Source organism: Ambystoma mexicanum, chromosome 4p (assembly GCF_040938575.1).
Source record: "Ambystoma mexicanum isolate Mex_15411 chromosome 4p, UKY_AmexF1_1, whole genome shotgun sequence".
Lineage (NCBI taxonomy): Eukaryota > Metazoa > Chordata > Amphibia > Caudata > Ambystomatidae > Ambystoma > Ambystoma mexicanum.
In genome coordinates, this window is record NC_090927.1 from 1,023,860,465 (window position 1) to 1,023,883,675 (window position 23,211).

General features: G+C 49.5%; 1 protein-coding gene across 3 annotated transcripts in view; it reads left to right on the plus strand.

The window, feature by feature from the left end:
- TBC1D32 (TBC1 domain family member 32) overlaps positions 1-23,211 on the plus strand; it is a 2,506,374-nt gene that overhangs the window by 2,258,734 nt on the left and 224,429 nt on the right. For all 3 annotated transcript variants that reach the window (XM_069606604.1, XM_069606605.1, XM_069606606.1), the window contains one exon: positions 7,395-7,535. In XM_069606604.1, the coding sequence (XP_069462705.1) occupies positions 7,395-7,535 (141 nt within the window). The remainder of the gene's footprint in view (positions 1-7,394; positions 7,536-23,211) is intronic.

The window sequence follows — 23,211 nt, forward strand, 5'->3', positions numbered from 1 at the left end:
TCTCTCATGTGGAAGTGCACTGGCATGGAGTGCGTGGAATGAAGTAGGTGGATTTGGTACCTCTCTGTGCTTCTTTGGTGACACAGCTTCATCCAGACATTATTATTATTCATTGTGGAGGGAACAGTTTAGGACATGTGTCTGGAATCTCTTTGCAATTTGCAATGAAAGAAGGACTTGGGAAAGTCATGGACATGTATCCAAACTCCAGAGTCATTTTTGCCAGTATTGCGCAGAGACAAATGTGGCTGCGTTCTTTTTCATTTGGTCCACAAACGGAGAAAGCAAGGCGCAATGTTAACAAGGCTGTTTGTGCCTTTTTGAGAGATGTTGGTATGTCCTCTTTTCAGAATGAAAATATTGTGATTTGTAGCACACACATTTTTCGCAGAGATAGAGTACATCTTACTTATGCTGGCAATCAGATTTTTCTGCGAAATATACAAAATGCATTGCAACCTTTTTTTGGAATTGCAGCAATCCATTTTGCAGTAGGTGTTGACCATTTGAAGTTTTTGAAACACAAAAAAACACCACAAAAAGGTTCTTTTCAGAGCCACCACTTCCTCCCAGAGAAAAGTGCAATGGTTGTGTCAGAGCAGCACTGCACAGTTTTTAGATGTCCGTGGACTTCTAAAAAAATGCACCGAGCCCTGCACTATTTATTTGTCACTTCTGTTTTTAAACTGTGAAAGGTGGCTCTGAAAAGAGCCTTTGTTTTTTTTTTGTTGTTTTATATTTTTTGTTTTTTTTTAAACACGACACACAAGGAAAGGAGGGTAAGGAAGGGACACCAACCACGGGGATAAGAAAGGGCAGGTGGAGAGAGGAAGATGTAGGGCGGGCCTTATTCAGGTAGGTCGCAGACCTTCTGATGCTCCTTGACCGCAGTCTCGAAAGCAGTCCGAAGGTTCTCCCCCCTGCAGAGTACTGCGTCGCAGTACATGCACAATATTGTGACCCTCGAAAGGTAAGGGTCAACAGCATCATGAATGGCCTGTGAGGCAGCTGGAGGGATGCACTGTCCCACAGGAGTGTGTTTTGTGGTGACAGGAGTGGAAACGGAGGATGCTGCAGAGGAACTCAACCTACTACGTTTATTGCAAGGTGCAACCTTATGAATAGCCCCACCGTGGAATGACTTTAGGTGTCGCTTCATTGATGTAGTACCAAAGCTATACGAACCAGCCTTGCCACGACTCAGCACCATGTGGCACTGAGTGCAGATCACCTTGTTCGCTTGAGCTTTTGACTTTCCATCAACGGTGGTAAATAATCACCACACCCAAGACTCCTGATGAGTGCTAGTAGAAGGGCTCATCCTCTTCATCTGCATCCTCACGCTTGTTCCCCTCTGCAGGCCCTTGGGGACGTGGTGGTGGTGAAGGGTGTGGGGTTGCTGATGCCGAGGCAGTGGCAGCAGAAGCAATTTGGAATGCCATCTGGAAGGTTAATAACCAGGAACTAGGAACGAGGAACCAAGAACAGCAACCTGCACAATTGTCCTGTTGTAAATCTTGGAAATCCAAAAGCAGAATGAGGATCAGCTCTGGGGTGTGGCCTTTTATAGGGGTGCTGGGGCATGCTTTGCGGACACCTGCGCTATCCCCGAACACTTCGAACACCAAGAATGGGCTCAAAAAGTTCCAAAAAGTATGTAGATCGGCAAGGACATTTTCTGGGACATGTGCAATGGTGAACTTTTACTGTAAAATACCTTGGATTGCTCAAAACAGTTTTTAAATGTTCAGGGGCCCGGACAGTGTCAGCAAATAAGGACACACGCTCATCGTGGGTACGGTCACATAATGACGTCGCAGACACGTTCGCAAATGGGACAGCTGTCCGCAGCACACGCATGCGCAGTGACGGAGGTGCGCATGCGCACGGGTGTTCTACGGACAGTGTTCGTGTCCCCGAACTAATTAAAAGTGCAACACACGTGCGGCGGACAGTTGCAGAGAGGCGCGATGTTCGTAGGACCCAAGTGTATGATGCGCATGTGCACGGGTGTTCTACGAACAATGTTGAAGTCCCTGAATAAAATAAATGTGCATCAAAAGTTTGTGGACAGGCGGACGGGATATATGTTCTAGGATATGTGTTCTACACATATATTCATTGTGGTTGCGGACGTTACGAACAGCGGGGGTGTTATAAGAACACCCCCATTTTGGGTGATTGTGAGAGGCGGACATCTTGTGTGTTCTAAGGACACCTTCATTTTAATTACTGACAGTACGAACATCTATATTGTCCTTAGGACACCCCCATTTTGGTTAATTACATACAGGTGGACATCTTGTGTGTTCTAAGGACACCTCCATTTTAATTACTGACAGTACAAATAGGTATAGTGTTCTTAGGACACCCCCTTGTTGGTTAATTGAGGACACCCCGGACACCCTGACTTCCTTTTTTTTTTTTTTTTAAACGCGGGCATATACTAAGAACACACTTAAAATTGTATTATTGTTTAACAGTAGTAAAATTAGGAAAGAGAGGGGGAAGCAGAAACTGAAACAAATATAGGGGAATTGGGGGTTTGGATATGATATATGGGAGGGGAGAAATGGATGGAAGTTTCATTGTACCGTTTTTTTGGTGGGGAGGGTTTGGGGATAGTTGGCTGGGACATGGAGAGGGGGAACAGGTATAAGTGGGGCAGTGGTATTTAATGTTTTCTTTAATGTGGTCCACAATACAGCCTTTTAGTTGATTGAAGTGTTGCATTAGCAAATCCATTTTTAGTTCCATTAATTTCAGAGGATCTTCTAATATCTCTTTTGGTACATTATTTTTATTGGTTGTCTGGCCTGTTAAAAAAAATGTGTTAAGTACACATAAAGTAATGGTTATTAATTGGCTTATATAGAGAAATGTTGTGTCTACCATTATTATCACTGTCTTCACTCATTTCCTCTCGTGGGAATTTTTCTTCCAGCCATTCCAAAGTACTGGACATTTCTGTGTGAAAGAAAATAAATATTAGTTTTAGTGTAGTGTACCTACTACTTTTTTAGAAACATGTGCTGTTACTGCTGTGTAAGTATGCTCTTGCTTCTTACTGTGCAGTTTCTGTGAGGTAATTCAGTTGGAGGCATATTTATTTTGTTTTGGTATTTTCCATTATATTGGAAATGCTACTTGAGTGGATGGTTGGTGTCTTACATATACAGTTTCCACTTCTTATTTATTATTAAATGTAATATACTTATGTGGTGCTTTTTGACTATGTTTGGTGTTTTTATTGTATGATACAATAATATAAAATATCCCCTGAGCTTTTGGATAGTGCTGATGGTGACCGTGTCTGCCCGTGGACATGCGCACGGTCCGTGGACATCAAAATCAGTAGCGGGATAGGGGGTTTAGTATATTCTATGTTATATAAATGTAAGGTAAGGGAGTCTTAGTAAACATTTATCACATTTACATTATATATATTTATAGTCAGTGTAAAAAACTATGTTAAAGGGACGTTATAGTTAAGCTGCACTAATAAAAAGCTATGAAATTCAGTGAAAAAAACTTTGTTAAAGGGACGTTATGGTTAAGTTGTGCTACTAAAAACCTACGAAATTCAGTGAAAAACACTTTGTTAGAGGGACATTATGAATAAGTTGCGCTACTAAAAACCTATAAAATTTAGTGAAAAAATCTTTGTTAAAGGGACGTTATGGTTAAGCTGCACTAATAAAAAGCTATGAAATTTAGTGAAAAAAACATTGTTAAAGGGACGTTATGAATAAGTTGCGCTACTAAAAACTTATGAAATTCAGTAAAAAAACCTTTGTTAAAGGGACGTTATGGTTCCAAGTAAAGCCGAAAAGCCCTTGAAATTTGCCAGTTATGGTAAGCCAAGCAACCATAACTCGCGCCACCACTGTGCACTGCCAAGAGTAACACCCAGGACATCAAAGATGACATCACAAATGTCATTGATGACATCACTGATGACATCACATGTGCATTCACTTTTCATGAAAAGTCTGTACAAGGGATTCTTATAGTAATGTTGATAAAAAAAGTGTGAAGGATTATTGGAATAAATATCATAAGGTACGTAGTGCATTAAGTAATGCATTAATATGAATACCATTCTATTATCAGATTCTTTCCAGTATACTAAGCTACTCATGTAGAAACATAGGCAATGTGTGCAACATACATGATGGATGTGCAATATTATTAATCTTACCATGTTGAATAGTAAAATGATAAATGCTTTTTATTACAGTTTTGCCTACTGTGCAACATTTAAAAACTAGCTAATAAAACTCACTTAATACATAATTGCATTATTCAAAACAAAACACAAATAGAAAACAAAACTTACAAATATGAGCATATACAGGGAAAATTAAGTAAACAGTGTTACCAGCCAATCTTCATACCCTAACTGATTAACTTTATACACAGAAATGATTGCTCTGCTTCAAAGCTACTATTTCGCTATGTATAACTATCATATAATGTGACTGGACCCTAAAGAAAGTAGTGTGCATACAATGTATACAAATACGACATATCGAGGAAAGTAAAGTAATTTAAAAAAAAGCAGAACTATACAAAAGTGTTGATAACCTTACTGATCATCTTCATACATAGAAAGCATTGCTGTTTTCCAAATCTGTGTTTTCCCCTATGTATATGTTTCACATGCTGTGAGTGAACCCCAGGTGAATTACTGTAAGAACATATTTGAATTTTAAGTCTACAAATATAGTACTTTTTGAATTTTTAGTTCCTGACTGTTACTGGCCTAGATATGTCAGCAAAGGAAAAAAGAGGGAGCCTGGCATGTGATGTCATCTGTGATGTCATCAATTACATTTGTGATGTCATCTTTGATGTCCTGGGTGTTAGTCTTATAAGTGTACGGTGGTGGCGCGAGTTATGGTTGCTTAGCTTACCATAACTGGCGAATTTCAAGGGTTTTACTTGGAACCATAACATCCCTTTAACAACGTTTTATTTACTGAATTTCATAGGTTTTTATTAGCGCAACTTAACCATAACGTCCCTTTAACAAAGAAAAGTCACTGAATTTTGCCAGTTTTTAGTAGCGCAACTTAACCATAACGTCTCTTTAAGAACGTTTTTTCCACTGAATATATATTTATATATATTCTCTCATATGACTCCAGGTATACTCAGAGTCTCTGAGACTGTTCAAGGGTTTTTATTGAATGTTTCCTCAGGGCTCTAGGGCCGTCCCTCTCTCTTCTCTAAAACATACCAATCCTCCATAGCCCACGCGTCCCTACTCCCCAGGTTAGTATAACACTGCAGGCTTCTGCCTACTGTCTGGGTTCTTTCTTCGCTATACAGGACGACTTAAAGGCCCAATGCCTTATATACCTGAATCTCCCTCATGGACTTCCTAGACTGATCGTACAAAATTAATATTTTAAGTTAATTAAAAGGGATTATAGGTTGTGTCTTACAGACTCAGTCTTTTTCCTATCATACCCCTGTGCGTGCGCCCCCTCTCTGTCTGATACTCCCCTCTTACTGCTCTCATACTTCATACTCCACCCAACTTCAGTCCTACTCCCTGAGTTTTCCTTCTCTGTCCCGCCCAATGCTTCTCATTCCTTCTATGCCTTGGCCCCCACCCTTTCATATTACTACTCGCTGTTCTACACTACTACTCTTCCACACTACGTCTCCGTCCACCATACTGCTACTTCCTCCTCCACCCTAATACTCTTCCCCACCTTCTTCCCCAGTCACACTCCTTTCACTCTCGCAACCAATTCACATTCCCTCCCCATTCTCTCTCTAAACATTCTCACTCCTAGTCTCACAGGCACACTTACAGGGTAGTATGACTTGCACTAACCAACCAATACCTAGCCTGCTCTACAATTCTCCTTCACACTTTTGTCCAACCTACTTTCTTCTGCTCGTCACTTGGTCTGCCACCTCCTCCTTCTCTGACCACAGATGAACAATGCACATCTTCCACAGCCTCTTTCCATGGCGAGGTCCTTTTTTTAACCCTTCGCTGTCATTTGGTTGGTCATCTGGCTCTGGCTTATTTAGCATGGTATTCCCTGCCCGGGAGGGGTTGCATACAACAAATGTTTCATGCAGTGTTTTAAGCCCTGCCCCTTTTCTTCATTCAGGGGTGCCACGGAACAACAAAGGTAGTTTATGTGGTATAGTGTTCCAGTTCACGTTAGCAGGGGCCTGGCCTAGTCTCCACCAAGGTAAATTCAGTCTTTGTGGGTATTTTGAAAAACGGTTTTAGTCAATGATGGTCTGGGGCATTTTCAGCTTTCTCTCTGCGGTTCTCTTTGGTGCTTGGCAACAGTCCACAGCATATCGGGCAACCGCAAAGGCTCTCTGCTGTGGCGTCCTTTTTTGCTTTGCTGTTACACCGCTGTACAGCCTATTGCCATGTGGAATAGGATGGCTCTGGACTCCTCCCTGGTAGGCGTCCCACCATAGGCTGAAAGAGGTTCATATCCAGCTTGGTTACTGACCTTGTCACAATATATATATATAGTTGAGTTTGTTTGTACTTTGTTAGCCAAGGTTAATAGAAAGATTATTTTAAGTTTAAGTTGTCTTGTTTTTCGAAAGCTTCATTCCATCTTTGCCTGAAGAATTGATCAGAAGGACATGAAAGCATGCAAATAAATGACTTGTTAATTTAAGTACCAACTTTTTTTTATTTTTTGGCTCACACTCTTTCTATATGTGTATTTTGATTTTACTTCAGCATGAAAACAAAGGTATGACAGATGCTGAACAAAGATCCCTGCGCACATTCACCTTTGCTGAATTTACATTCACCACTCAGCTGTGCTAATGGTGTTGAACTCACTCCTTTTCTCATATTTATAACCAGTACTCAGCGCTTGATCTGTAATATTGTGAATGAAGCCTGTATATTGCAAGCAAATCTCTGTAGCAAGGTTCACGTTTTTCATCACTCTTCATCTGCTTTTTCTCTCCTCACACCCATATTTCTCTCAGAACCCCACTTCCCCTGACTTTTTGCAAGCCTTTCGATTTAATGCTTATACAAACGCTAAAACGATTGGCTTTGCCAATGCTTGTTGTATCAGTGATTATATTCTGTCCACATTGTTTGCTATCGTTTCATGGGTCTTCTGTTTTACTCCATCCCACCCAAAGTCACAAATAGTTCCCATTTTGGTCCCCTGATTAGTCTGTTTATAGAGACAAGTCCCATCCTAAACCCACTGTTGGGATCTAGCCCAGCCATGCGGCAACATATACTATATTTCTCGAGCTACACAAGGAAATCTATTTATTGCCATACACCCTCATCCTATATGACCCATACAAAGGAGATATTCAAACTATATTTGTTTATACAGAGTGCAATTCTAATAACTGGTTTTCCTTTCAAACAGGCGCATCTTTCCTGTGATACTGCAGATTCTGGCATCCACCCAATATATTTTTGCAGTTCTCACTATGTTGAGATGTTACTGAAGGCAGAGGTACCACTTGTGTTTTCGGCTTTCCGCATGTCTGGCTTCACTCCCTCCCAGGTAATGTATTAGGTTTTTTCTTTGTGTTTCAATTAAGTTTTTGTCTCGATTTAATAGAGTTTGGCCAACTTTGACAAACCCATGACATTAAGCATCTGCTTTCTCCAAAGAGGAGGGTTGGTAGAAAAATGGTGTTGATACACCAAAGAAGTGTACATTATTTTTGGGAAAAGCCCTTTCAGTTCAAATTTTTGATATATTCATAAGTGCATTACTTTCACGGCCACAACATTTGTAAACCTGATTCCAGGTGTCATGAACACAAACTGTACTTATACAATGTTATTTTCTAATGGATACCCTCCGACAGATTCTTCATCTTTTGAAATAAATATGCCTCATTTCACCACTAAAACTCTGGACATCCTGTCCTCACTTCTCTCTTTCTCTCCCTCTTGCTCTACGCTAAAAAGGCCTTCTGCCGATCCCACCTGTCCAGCAAACTATCGCCTGATTTCTATCACTCCTTTCCTGGGCAAACTCCTGGAAAAGCTAGCCGCCATCTCCCAGCATATGCTCCACACTGAATCTGCAGGCTGCCTCCATGACCATCAGTCTGACTTCAGAGCAGCCAGAGGCACAGAAACTGCTCTCCTGAACTCCCGTGAAGATCTGCTCTCTAACCTCGACTCCAGCTCTCCCTCTGTCCTCATCCTCCTTGACCTTTCCTCCGCTTTTGTCACAGTCAATCTTGTCACGCTGATCAACAAACTCTGTGTGAACCTCGGCATCACGGATCAGGCCCTGGCGTGGCTGACTTCCTTCTTCCTAGACTGTCCCTCCCAGCTCCAACTTGGGTCCTTTCTCTCCACCACCTCTCTATCATGACTAACACAATGATCTACGGGATCCGCTAGAGGGTCAGCAATATCTTCTTCTTCACTGAAATAACTGCGTTCCCCTGGTCTCCCCTCATCCTCCTCACCTGATGAAGTAGAATAGTCCAACTTCTTTCTTCGAGAATGTCTAACGTTTGTTTTTTTTCTTCTTGAGTAGATAGGGTCTGCCTCGAAAGGAAGCCACCGTGACTCCAAGATAGGAGAGCTGCAGTGACTCCCCTCCGCGACAGCCAGAGATGTTGCAAGGGGAAAAAGCCGTTGGGCAGAAAAAAACCCCTTGGTCTTGAGTGGATGTAGACGTTAAGGAAATCGGAAGGCTCTGCTGCGATGTCTGGAGTCTCCGTAGGAGATACGGGTGCAGTGTGGTGAACGTACCCATGAAGGAAAGACCGTCCAAAAAACAGGCAGCAGGGTGCAGGTAGGTAACTACAGAGAAACCAACCGGCGGAGATAAGCAAGAGAAACAACGCTGATGGAAACCTGGAGAGCGATCCTGGGGTGAAGGCAACAGGGAAGGCAAGCAAGAAAGAATGCTCCGGGAAGGGAAGAGATGGAAGCAGGGAAGGAAGCGCAAAGGGGGCGAAGGGAAAGGATAAGGATTCAGCCGCCGAAGCGGGCGAGGATGACTGCACAGGAGGAAAGGCAAAACTAGCGCACGCAACGTGAGGAAAACAACACAGTTGCAACACGCAGAGCCGCCGACTGCCAGAAGGTAAATACGATCGGCAGCGGCCATCTTGGGAGAGCAACTAGACCGTGAAACCACGTAGAATGAGAAACGTGGCGGCACAGTCTAATGGCGTCCTCGTTTCCACTTTCTCCACAAACGCCAGTCACCAGCGGCTGTGACAGTATGCCTCCTCTGAAGGCTCTTTCCTCCCGGCCTTCCTGGATGGAGTTGGTGGAACTTGAGTAACAAACAATGAGGTTCCCAAGTATCGGATACCCTTCCAGTGTACAAGGTATTCAAGACGACCTCGGTGATACCGGGAGTCTCGAATCTGAGAAACTTCATATTCCTCAGAGGCCGGAACGGGCAAAGTCCATAATTTTGGGAGCTACCTGCCTCAGGGCATCAGATACAAAAGGGTGCAGCAGAGAAGAGTGAAATACAGGATGAATCCACCTAAGTCCTTTTGGCAAATTAAGACGGTAAGCAACGGGATTGATCCTTGACGTTATCTCAAAAGGTCCGATGTACCGGGGTGACAGTTTAGAGTGTCGGACCCAACGAGGTAGAAACTTGGTGGACAGCATGACTTTAGAGCCCTTATCCCAGGCAGGTACTTGTTTCCGATTTGTTGATCGGATTGCTCCTTGTAGCGTCTGCTGGCCTCTTGTAGACTCTGACTGGCTGAGTTGTGGGCGTCCTTGATTTGCTTGAGTGAAGTTTCTAATGATGGGATATTTGACTCTCTCCAAAAGGCAGGTATAATGGATTGTGGATGGAACCCGTAGGTACAGTAGAAAGGGCTAACACCTGTAGCTTTATGAACAGCGTTATTGTACGCAAACTCTGCGGTGGGGAGCAGGTCTACCCAGTTGTCTTGTTGCTGGTTGATGAAACACCTCAAGTATTGTTCCAAGGTACCATTTAACCTTTTGGTTTGACCGTTGGTCTGGGGGTGGAATCCTGACGAAAGTGCTCTCTCGATACCCAATATGTTGCACAAGGCAGCCCAAAATCTGGAGGTATATTGATTCCCTCTATCGGAAACAATCTTTTGGGGAAGCCCGTGCAGCCTAAAGATATCTTTAAGGAAGACATCGGCCATGACCGAGGCTGACGGGATCTTGGACAATGGAGAGAAATGTGCAAGCTTAGAGAAAGTGTCAACGGTTACCATTATATAAGTGCAACCTCGGGTAACAGGTAATTCAACAATAAAGTCTGTAGAGATGTGTTTCCAGGCACCCGGAGGGATCTGTTCCTGATGTAACAACCCAAATGGCTTCAAGGTAGAATGCTTGCTCTGTAAACACACCATACATGATCGAACAAAGGCCTGGGTATCAGCCTTCATGTTAGGCCAAAAAAATGATCTTTGAAGTAGTTCTAGAGTGCCTCGAACTCCTCGATGACCGGCTGTCTTGGCGTCATGACACCACTGAATAACCCTTCGTCTGAGACCTTGGGACGGAATGAACAGTCTTCCGTGGATGAAGTGCAGACCGTCCTTGGTAGTAAATGGTTTGTTCTTAAGGTTTAGTGTTGATTCATCTAGGGTAGATTCTCTTACTTCTTGTAGAAAGCTGGTCACAGCAGATACGATCCGAGTATGGGGAAACATGAGTTCCTTACTGTAGGTCATGTTGACATCGTCTCTGCGGCATAGGGCATCAGCGATCTGGTTTTGGGAGTATGGAATGAATGTGATGGAAAAATGAAACTGAGCGAAGAAATGGGCCCACCTGGCTTGTCGGGTGTTATAACACTCTTGTTGCTTGAGTATCTGAAGATTCTTATGGTCTGTTCGTATCTGAAATGGGTGTAAGCTCCCCTGAAGCAAATGCCTCCACTCTAAACAAGCCAATTTCATCGCAAGAAGTTATTTTTCAATGACAGAATAGTTACGTTCGCTAGGACTCAAGGTCTTAGAATAGTAGGCCACCGGGTACTCAAGATCCTTGTCTCTCTGAAGAAGAACAGCACCCAAGGCAGCTGCAGAAGCATCGTTCTCCAGAATGAAGGGTCGTTGTTGGTCGGGTTGTCTCAAGATGGGGGCTGTGCAAAAATTGTGTTTTAAACTAAGAAAACTGTCTTCAGCTTCTTTAGACCAGATGAAGGGCCCATAGGTCTTCTTTAGTAGAGAAGTTATGGGAAGAGTGAGTAGGGAAAACCCCGGCATAAACTTCCGATAGAAATTTGCCAGCCCCAGAAACAGTTGGATATCCTTAACTGAAGAAGGTGAAGGCCATGACAAGATGGCATCTACTTTCTTTGGGTCCATGGTAATCCCCTTGTCAGACAGGATGAATCCCAGTTGGATAATGAGGATTGGGCAAATGCGCACTTCTCTGGTTTGACTAGAAGACAATGTTGCTTTAGTCTGCGTAAAACCTCCTTTACATGTAGTGAATGCTCCTCCTGGCTCCGTGAGTAAACCAAAATGTCATCCAGGTAGACCACTGTGTTCAGACTCAGTAGGTCCGAAAACAATCGGTCCATGAACCTCTGGAAAATCGAAGGTGCATTAACTAGGACAAACGACATGACCTGGTATTTGAACAGACCATAGGGAGTGTGAAAGGCTGTTTTCCACTCATCCCCAGTTCTTATACGGAGAAGATGATAGGCATTCCGTAAATCAAGTTTAGTAAACACCACAGAGCCCTGAACCGCTTCCAAAATTTCCGAGATGATGGGCATGGGGTAGCGATCCTTTATGGTCACCCTGTTTAGCCCTCTGTAGTCAATACAGGGCCTCAATTCCTTGGTATCCTGTTTGAGTATAAAAAACAGAGAGGCCCCTGCAGGTGACTTGGAGGGACGAATAAGTCCGTTAGCGAGGTTGTCATCAAGGTAATTTCGGAGCACAGCCTTTTCGGACACTGAGAGAGGATACATCCTACCAAAGGGAACCAATGCCTGAGGGACTAGGTCGATTCCACAGTCCTCGGGTCGGTGTGGAGGAAGTTTGATGGGAATTTGTTCCTGAAAGACCTCTGAGAATTCAGAAAGGGGCTCCGTAATACAGTGGATAGAACTCCTTTCGACAGCAGACATGGTCTTAACGGTTTCAAACATAGGCTCCGGAAGGCATTCTCTTTGGCAGTATTTGGAGTGAAAACTCAGTAGATTTTTTGTCCAGTCCACTGTGGGATTATGTTTCCGAAGCCAGCCGATCCCCAGAATGACCGAGAAATGGGCTGCGCGGATTATGTCGAACTTTATTGACTCAGAATGCTGGTGTATGAATACTTGAATCTCCTCGGTGGTATGAGTAATGAGCCCAGAACATAAAGGAGTACCATCCACCCCTTCTACCTTTTGGTCTTCTTTCTTTTCAATTCTGAGCAGGCCTACCTTATCCGCCCATAAGGTGTCCAGAAAGTTACCCGCTGCCCCACAATCCAGTAGTGCCTGCGTCTCTATTTCCTTTTCTCGAAAGCAGAGTTTGATGGCTATCACCATTAAATGCAAATCTTCAGCCGCCTGGGAGGAGGTTACAGAGAGAGTGGTGTAGGAACAAGGCACTGCCCCTCGATAGTCTGTCCTACCAACTATCGAGGGCGTTCGTTTCCCGATCTCCTTGGGGGTACATCAGGACAATCTCTCAACAGATGATTGGCAGCACCACAATACAAACAAAGGTTTCCTTCACGTCTACTTTTCTTTTCTTCGGCAGTTAATGGGGCTCTGGTCGTTCCAACCTGCATGGGTTCATCTCGGACAGGTCGCGTAGCAGGTGAGGAGGTAGACGGGTGCATATCTAAGAAAGAAGTAGGGCCTTGTGTCCTTTTCTTCTCGTTCTTCCGTTCCGTCAGCCGATAATCGATTCTTAGAACAGCTGTTTGAAGATCAGGGAAAGTTTCTGGATGAGGGATCCGGGCAAGTTCGTCTTTAAGCTCTTCTCACAAACCTCTACGGAAGATGGTGTACTGGGCCTGTTCTTGCCAGCCGGCCTCTGCAGCGAGCTTCTTGAAGTTGGAAATGTATGAAAGTAAGTCTGAGCTTCCTTGGCGTACATCCAGTAGGTCTTCACTGGCCACGTGCGCGCATTCTGTCTGAAGAAAGGTCTGTTTTAGAAGATCCTTAAAGGCTGCGTAGTCTTGCAGAACCGGTTCGGAAAGGGATACCAATGGTGTGGCCGATGCCAAGGCATTCCCAGTCATGTGGGTGATCATAAAACCCACCTTGGCATGATCTGTGGAGAAAGCGTTTTTGCGGAATGTGAAGTGAATATTACAGGCTTCCAAAAATTCCTTCACCCTTATTTCTGAGCCGTCGAACTTCCCAGAAACCAAGGGTAGCGGGGGCAAATCCGGTGTCTGTTGTTCCCTGGCGGCTACCCTTTGCTGGAGGGCCGCATTGTCGGTCTTGAGTGCTTGAACTTCTGAGTTGAGGGTTTGGACTGCTGCCACCAGCTCTTGCAGCTGCTGTGGCGTTGCCATATCTTCTCCTTGGCGTTGCACGCTATCAGGACTAACACAATGATCTACGGGATCCGTTAGAGGGTCAGCAATATCTTCTTCTTCAATGAAATAACTGCGTTCCCCTGGTCTCCCCTCCTCCTCCTCCTCCTCACCTGATGAAGTAGAATAGTCCAACTTCTTTCTTCGAGAATGTCTAACGTTTGTTTTTTTTTTCTTGAGTAGATAAGGTCTGCCTCGAAAGGAAGCCACCGTGACTCCAAGATAGGAGAGCTACAGTGACTCCCCTCCGCGACAGCCAGAGATGTTGCAAGGGGAAAAAGCCGTTGGGTGGAAAAAACCCCTTGGTCTTGAGTGGAGTTAGACGTTAAGGAAATCCAAAGGCTCTGCTGCGATGTCTGGAGTCTCCTCCCTAGGACATACGGGTGCAGTGTGGTGAACGTACCCGTGAAGGAAAGACCGTCCAAAAAACAGGCAGCAGGGTGCAGGTAGGTAACTACAGAGAAACCAACCGGCGGAGATAAGCAAGAGAAACAACGCTGATGGAAACCTGGAGAGCGATCCTGGGGTGAAGGCAACAGGGAAGGCAAGCCAGAAAGAATGCTCCGGGAAGGGAAGGGATGGAAGCAGGGAAGGAAGCGCAAAGGGGGCGAAGGGAAAGGATAAGGATTCGGCCGCGAAGCAGGCGAGGATGAATGCACAGGAGGAAAGGCAAAACTAGCGCACACAACGGGAGGAAAACAACACAGTTGCAACGTGCAGAGCCGCCGACTGCCGGAAGGTAAATACCATCGGCAGCGGCCATCTTGGGAGAGCAACTAGACCGTGAAACCACGTAGAATGAGAAACGTGGCGGCACAGTCTAATGGCGTCCTCGTTTCCACTTTCTCCACAAACGCCAGTCGCCAGCGGCTGTGACACTCTCTCTCCACATGTGGTGTCCCCCAGGGCTCTATCCTCTCACCCTGGCTCTTCAATGTCTATCTGGCCCCTTTGGCCCACCTGATATTCAGGCTTCTCTCAGCCTTCTCTCCTCCCTCGCACATTCCTGACTGTCCATCTGTGATTCAGGACTGGAACGCCTCCAACGATCTTTGCCTTAATGCCAGTAGGACAGAGATCCTTCTCATTGGGACTCCTGCTTTCCCTCTCTCACTCAGGCTGCCCTCCTTGGGTCCTCTACCCTTGCCTTCCTGTAAGGCAAAAACGACATCTTCTTCGACTCCACCCTCTCCTTCTCTCCTCACATCACAACCTTGCCAAAAAGGCCCACTTCCAGCTGCACCTCCTCAGAGGTATTCTACCTTTTCTCACTTTCCCCCAGAAGCTCACTGTCTCCAGAGCCCTGGTTCTCTCCAGGCTGGACTACTGCTACAGCCTCTTTCTTAATCTGCCTACTTCTACTCTTCGCCGCCTGCAACTAATCCAGAACAGGACTGCAAGGCTCATCCTTGGCCTCAGGCCCAGGGACTGTATCTCACCAGCCCTGAAATCTCTCCACTGGCTCCCGGTGGCTGCTAGGATCAAGTTCAAGACCATCTGCGTTTGCCCACAAGACTTTCTGGGGCAAGGGCCACACTACATCCAGCTCCCTCTTCCGAAATACTTTCCTTCTAGAGCCCTTCACTCAGCTATCTCCAACTCTCTGAGGGTCAGACGCTTTTCCAGACAGAGTGGAGGTAGATCTCTCTCCTCTGCAGGTGCCTCCCTCTGGAATGACTTCCCTGCCCCTCTCAGACTTGAGCCGGACCACCTGAATTTCCGGAAGCTGCTCAAGACCCTCCTTTTCTCCTCTGCCTTCTCTTTCTCACTCCCTTGCTAACATATTTGTCTGCTGTGCTGACTGGTTTGCTTGGTTCTCTCAGAGTCTGACTGGGTACCAGGCTCCTCCATGACCAGTCTTCCCTTGCACTGTCTCCTGGCCAACCATGCACTTACGGGCTGTAACTGCCAATACAGCCCCCCTTCCTCACTGCACTTACATAGAGGCGCGCTGCCATGGCTGCACTTACTCAGAGCCATGCTACCCCTCTCTTGCACTTAATTTGTCGCACTTGCACGATCCGAATGACACACGGCCTAGTGGGATTGTTTGTTTTGCCCTCCCTTTGTCTTCCCTTTCTTGTCTTGTGGCACCTTGAACCACTTGTGTAAAGGCACGTGATAAATTCCCTTTCATATCATAGCCATAGACTGGTCCATAAAGTTTTCAGCCAATAGAGGGTGTTCTGTGGCTCACCACTAACTGCCATTGTGATAGTGCGCCTCATGCTAGGGAAGAAACAACTCTCAGGGTTATGTAAATAAACGTAGACTCGTCCCATCACCACCATAGTGGTCTTAAAACACCGTGGCTTGTCCAGGTAATAGTGTATTGTGGAACAAAATTCTCCTGTCTGTGGATACAGGAAAAGGGAAGAGGTGAAAGAAAGCTAACAGTGTGTGTTAGTATAGGAAACAGAAAAACAATTGGAAAGATACAATGGTGTTCAGGGAGAGGGTACGTGATTGTAATATTAGGGGTGTGTCTTTATTCATCGCAGTGGATCAGACCGAATGCTGTTTAGAGGGAGGGAAAAATACAGCAGTGATAAAATGTTTTTTCCAGTGGTGGTAATTTCTACTACTTAGAAGGTGTACCAGGCATGGTTGTGTGATTGACCTGAGATGTGCTCTGGTGAGCGTGGAGGCTTGATTGCTAGTTAACATTTTTATGTACCCCTGCCATTCGCCAAGGAACTAATCGGGGAATGCCTAGCAAACTGCCAGAAGTGATAGGACGAAAAGTTGGCTGTGTAAAGGGGAATGCAGGGTGCAGAAAAAGACAATTATGGAGGGTCTGCTAATTTGTATTTATGGTGTTGTGACGTGTGGCGCATTGGTGGAGGCTTGAGGTGATGAGCGCCTTTCTCTCTGAAATGAGAGGTCTGCAATATTCCTTAATGTAATGATGACTGTCCGGTGGTGAAGTAGAAATTGTTGAAATATAACATTTTCTTAAAAAGGTGCTTATGCTCCATTTCATGGCTGGGGTGCTGACAATTATACAGTGATTGGTCTTTAGCCAAGACTGCCAGAGGCCACATTAACCCAGTAACCAGGCACAAGGAGTAGGACCTTCCGTGGGGAGCGGGAGATGCAAGACCTTCAATTGCATATAATAAGCTTTAAGATGGCCAGTAAAATGTAATCTTTCAGAATGGAACAATACGAGTCCACAAAGCTTTCAGCCAACAAGCATGCCCCCTGTGCAAACGATCTACCCAAACTACACAACATCAGTCTGAGTAACGTGGTGTACACAATAGGCCATAACTTGGAATTGGCACCGAGACTGCATGTCATAAGTCTCAGAAATACACTCGGTGAATACCGACAAGGGCCACACTAAGCATGACGTCATGATTAAGCAACCAGCAATGATGATAGGGAGCTCAGACACACACAGGGTAATTCATAGAATTTCGCAGAAAAGTGTCGCAAGCGGCTGGCGCAGAGTGTCCGCGTGCGATTGTCTGCGCCAGGCACGTGCGCTAAAACCGATTTCCGCGCACAGCGTATTCATGGATTTTAGGCTCCCAAACCAGCCGTGGCGCAGAGTATCGCAGCGACCCTGCAGCAGCGCCAGTAACGCCCCCAAGAACGCCCTCGCGCAAGGAAAAGCCATCAAAATCGCTAAATCATCGCAAAGGGCTGCGATAACCCTGGACCAGTTTACAGGGCTGCCAAACAAGGAACGCAAAGCGGGTAACGTTCATATCAGGGGTACGCGGGAAGTTTTACACGCGATTAGCCAGGGTACGTGTATTACAGGGGTACGCGGGAAGTTTAACACGCGATTGGCCAGGGTACGTGTATAAGAGGGGTACGCGTGAAGTTTTACACGTGATTAGCCAGGGCACGTGTATTACAGGGGTACGCGGGAATTATCACACGCGATTTGGCTGGGTAGGTGTATTACAGGGGTACACGGGAAGTTTTACACGCGATTTGGCTGGGTACGTGTATTACAGGGGTGCGCTGGAATTATCACACGCGATTTGGCCAGGTACGTGTATTACAGGGGTGCGCGGGAATTATCACACGCGATTTGGCTGGGTACGTGTATTACAGGGGTGCGTGGGAATTATCACACGCGATTTGGCTGGGTACGTGTATTACAGGGGTGCGTGGGAAGTTACACACGCGATTAGGCTGGGTGGGTCCTCACAGGTGTTCCCTGTACACCCTCCACGGCCCCTGCAGGCAGCCCACAAAACAGGGGACTACCCTGCACACCTGCTCATGTCCCCCTGCACCCCCACCCACCAGGGGCACCCTCCACCAGGCCCCCACCCATGTCTACCACCACCCCCACCCCCCAGCCACCAGGGTCACCCTCCACCAGGCCCCCACCCATGTCTACCACCACCCCCACCCCCCAGCCACCAGGGTCAGCCTCCACCAGGCCCCCACTCATGTCTCCCACCACCCCCACACCCCAGCAGTGCAGGGTCACCCTCCACCAGCCCCCCACTCATGTCACCCACCACCCCCACCCCCCAGCCACCAGGGGCACCCTCCACCAGGCCAACACCCATGTCTACCACCACCCCCACCCCCCAGCCACCAGGGTCACCCTCCACCAGGCCCCCACTCATGTCTCCCACCACCCCCACCCCCCAGCCACCAGGGTCAGCCTCCACCAGGCCCCCACTCATGTCTCCCACCACCCCCACACCCCAGCAGTGCAGGGTCACCCTCCACCAGGCCCCCACTCATGTCACCCACCACCCCCACCCCCCAGCCACCAGGGGCACCCTCCACCAGGCCCCCACCCATGTCTACCACCACCCCCCACCCCCCAGCCACCAGGGTCACCCTCCACCAGGCCCCCACCCATGTCTACCACCACCCCCACCCCCCAGCCACCAGGGTCAGCCTCCACCAGGCCCCCACTCATGTCTCCCACCACCCCCACACCCCAGCAGTGCAGGGTCACCCTCCACCAGGCCCCCACTCATGTCACCCACCACCCCCACCCCCCAGCCACCAGGGGCACCCTCCACCAGGCCCCCACCCATGTCTACCACCACCCCCACCCCCCAGCCACCAGGGTCACCCTCCACCAGGCCCCCACTCATGTCTCCCACCACCCCCACCCCCCAGCCACCAGGGTCAGCCTCCACCAGGCCCCCACTCATGTCTCCCACCACCCCCACACCCCAGCAGTGCAGGGTCACCCTCCACCAGGCCCCCACTCATGTCACCCACCACCCCCACCCCCCAGCCACCAGGGGCACCCTCCACCAGGCCCCCACTCATGTCTCCCACCACCCCCAAACCCCAGCAGTGCAGGGTCACCCTCCACCAGGCCCCCACTCATGTCTCCCACCACCCCCACCCCCAGCCACCAGGGGCACCCTCCACCAGGCCCCCACTCATGTCTCCCACCACCCCCAAACCCCAGCAGTGCAGGGTCACCCTCCACCAGGCCCCCACTCATGTCTCCCACCACCCCCACCCCCCAGCCACCAGGGGCACCCTCCACCAGGCCCCCACTCATGTCTCCCACCACCCCAAACCCCAGCAGTGCAGGGTCACCCTCCACCAGGCCCCCACTCATGTCTCCCACCACCCCCACCCCCCAGCCACCAGGGGCACCCTCCACCAGGCCCCCACTCATGTCTCCCACCACCCCCAAACCCCAGCAGTGCAGGGTCACCCTCCACCAGGCCCCCACTCATGTCTCCCACCACCCCCACCCCCCAGCCACCAGGGGCACCCTCCACCAGGCCCCCACTCATGTCTCCCACCACCCCCACCCCCCAGCCACCAGGGTCAGCCTCCACCAGGCCCCCACTCATGTCTCCCACCACCCCCACCCCCCAGCCACCAGGGGCACCCTCCACCAGGCCCCCACCCATGTCTACCACCACCCCCACCCCCCAGCCACCAGGGTCACCCTCCACCAGGCCCCCACCCATGTCTACCACCACCCCCACCCCCCAGCCACCAGGGTCACCCTCCACCAGGCCCCCACTCATGTCTCCCACCACCCCCACCCCCCAGCCACCAGGGGCACCCTCCACCAGGCCCCCACTCATGTCTCCCACCACCCCCAAACCCCAGCAGTGCAGGGTCACCCTCCACCAGGCCCCCACTCATGTCTCCCACCACCCCCACCCCCCAGCCACCAGGGGCACCCTCCACCAGGCCCCCACTCATGTCTCCCACCACCCCCACCCCCCAGCCACCAGGGGCACCCTCCACCAGGCCCCCACTCATGTCTCCCACCACCCCCACCCCCAGCCACCAGGGTCAGCCTCCACCAGGCCCCCACTCATGTCTCCCACCACCCCCACCCCCCAGCCACCAGGGGCACCCTCCACCAGGCCCCCACTCATGTCTCCCACCACCCCGAAACCCCAGCAGTGCAGGGTCACCCTCCACCAGGCCCCCACTCATGTCACCCACCACCCCCACCCCCCAGCCACCAAGGGCACCCTCCACCAGGCCCCCACTCATGTCTCCCACCACCCCCACCCCCCAGCCACCAGGGGCACCCTCCACCAGGCCCCCACTCATGTCTCCCACCACCCCCACCCCCCAGCAGTGCAGGGGCAGCCTCCACCAGGCCCCCACCCATGTCTCCCACCACCCCCACCCCCCAGCAGTGCAGGGGCAGCCCCCACCAGGCCCCCACTCATGTCCCCTATCACCCCCACCCCCCCAGTCACCAGGGGCAGCCCCCACCAAGCCCCCACTCATGTCCCCTATCACCCCCACCCCCCCCAGTCACCAGGGGCAGCCCCCACCAGGCCCCCACTCATGTCCCCTATCACCCCCACCCCCCAGCAGTGCAGGGGCAGCAGGCAGTCAGGCAGCAGCAGGTGGGAGCGTGCTCGGGCTCTGGGGGGCAGTAGTTCGGCCTTCCGGGCAGGAGCGTGGTCGTGTGCGTACGCGTGGCCAGCTTGGTACGGAGTGATTTTGCACGTGAAAATCCTGCACGTCAGCGTGAAAACTGAGGAAAGGCCCTCAGCGCGTAAGCGCGTCTGTGACGTGACCCGCACAGGTGTTTCCCACACAGCACGTGATGACAGAGCACACGTGGAAAGACTGCACGTCAGAGTGTAATCGCGTGTGATTGGTGGAAATGGCCCTACACGCAGAAGTGACAAAGCGGGTGATTGGTGGAAATGGCCCTACACGCAGAAGTGACAAAGCGTGTGATTGGTGGAAATGGCCCTACACGCAGAAGTGACAAAGCGTGTAATTGGTGGAAATGGCCCTACACGCAGAAGTGACAAAGCATGTAATAGGTGGAAATGGCCCTAGCGCGTACACGCCGCGTAAGTGACGCTGGACGTGTGGGCCTGTATAAAAGGTACGTGTAGAACACGTTTTCCTTGTACGTGCTTTTCGTGGAGAGCGAGTGGGTGAATTCTGTACTTCTTGTCGTTTCACACGCGATTTACTTCACGGCGTTTCAAGTTCGTATTCCCTGTTACCTCTGACAGCTTTTTCTCTTTTTTCTCTTTTACTGGTTTACCTGGGCCTGTTCCCTCAAACAGTGTTCCCTTCTACTGTTGTCCTGTCTCCTCAGACAGCGTACAAATCTTCTTTTGGCGGGGGTGTTGCCAACCAAACGTGCTCCTTTTACACGCTCGTTTACCAGGCAGACGGTGAGTCACGCACGTATCTAACATCTGTGCTTGCCCCGTGTGTAGCCTACCCCTTCAGAGGTCATTCTAGGCTGCGTGTGACACGCATACGTTCATTCTTGTGTTTCTGGGTGCCACAGCGTAGTGCAGGTTTTTCTTTCTGCACACGTGGTCTAGGAGGGGTTGCGTGCACGTCATCTCCCTTTTTTGGGCCTCCTGTGCGTTGCGTGACCCGTCATCTTTCCCCAGGGGTTACATTCAGCCTTGCTAGAGCACTAGGGTACAATTACCATCTGGTACCCAACCCCTTTGACCCCCAATTGCCCAGGACAATAGTCTACATCCACTCCCATACGCACATTAACATCAGTGCCATGGCTGGGAGGCGAGGATTCCGTAAGGGTGGCAAAGGTGGAAGAGCCACAAGTGGTGGCCGTGGTGGATCCGGTAGGGGACGTGGTCGTAACTTGCAGGGTGAGCCTGTCCCCCCATGTGTGGAGGACCAGTCACGGGCACCCATAATCCCCCCCCCCTGCCCCCCCTCCCATTGAGGCTGATGTGGCTGACACCATCCATGCTCAGCCCTTGTTGGACCAGCCCATTGTGGCACCAGACCTGGCTGACTCCATGGCTGACTTCCAGGTCAGCAGGGCTACGACACGTGCGCTGGTGCACGTTGATGCCATCATGCCACGTGGATCTGGGGCAGCAAGGTCATCTGCTGCACCAAGGAGGCAGGGCGGAGAGGCTGCAGGGGCAGCTGCGGCTCCATCCACCCCAGCCCTCACACACCCAGCCAGGACAGTGTCGGTCCTAGTCCATGCTGCTGACATTCCCCCTGACACCATCACACTAGAGCCAATGCCTGCACCAACTCCCATGCTGAGTGTGCAATCCCACACTCCTGATACAGAGTCCACCAGGGCTCCTGCCCCTAGTGTCCACAGCGGCGCAGGACACTCAGGATCACCACCACCTTCCAAGCGGAAGAGGAAGAGTGCTCGTCCGGCACAGGCTGATGCCCCAGACACGGCTACACAGTCCGGCCCGTCCAGGAAGCCCAGCTTCACGGATGACGAACTGAATGCACTTGTCGAGTATGTGTCCGGACATGACAACGAGATGGTCATTGTTGCAGGATCCAAGACCACACCTGCACAATGCCAGGCACACTGGCAGACCGTTGCGGACATCGTAAGTGCCCTTGGAATCGTGAGGCGCACAGCCAATGATTGCTATAAGCGCTGGAATGACCTAAAGCGCAGGGCAAAGAGTAAGCTGGCCTCAAGTCATGCCGCAACTCTAGTGACTGGAGGTGGGTCTCCAGTAGTAGACATGGAACTCACTCCACATGAGTCAGTCGCTGGGACCTACGTCACGGAGGAACAGATCCAAGGCGTGGGAGATCTGGCTGATTACGAAGCATTGTCCGGTGAGTGCACATGCATGTGTGTGTCATCCATGTGCATGGTGTGTGTGTGAGGGCTTCTGTTCGGGTGCCAGGTGAGAGTGTGTGCGCCTGAGTCGTATGGGTCAGCCATGTGCTTCATGCAATCCTTCCTGCGCAGCTGCATTTGGCCATAGCAGTATCCCTTCTGCCAACAGTAGACATCTAGCACAACTGCACGCCAGTTGCCCTTGAAGTGTCACCTTGCCACAACATATTTGCTTCTTTTTCACTGTTCATTCAGTCAGTTTGTTTGCATTCCACCACTTTCACTAGGCATGTCGCTGTCCACTAGTCACATGTCTGACATGGGTATGGTAAAGTGGAGTGACTTTGTTACCTGGATATTCAAACGCAAAATGTCCTCATGTTGAACTCTGATTCGTCATTGCCACCACCATTGCTGACTAAGTGCCATTCTATAACCCCTGTCGCTCTGTACTGAGCTGAGCATAATTAACCTTGCCTACTATCCCGTTGCTTATAAGCACGAGACTCACCTCTCAAAAATGGCCACTCTGCCTAGGTGCCCGTTTGCCAGCTGCCACCCAGGTCCTGCCATTAGGTGCCTCAGACTGCGTGCCCGCACGCTAGAGTCCACCCTCAGCACCCAGCCCACCCCCACTAGCACCCGAAATGAACGTCTATGCTCC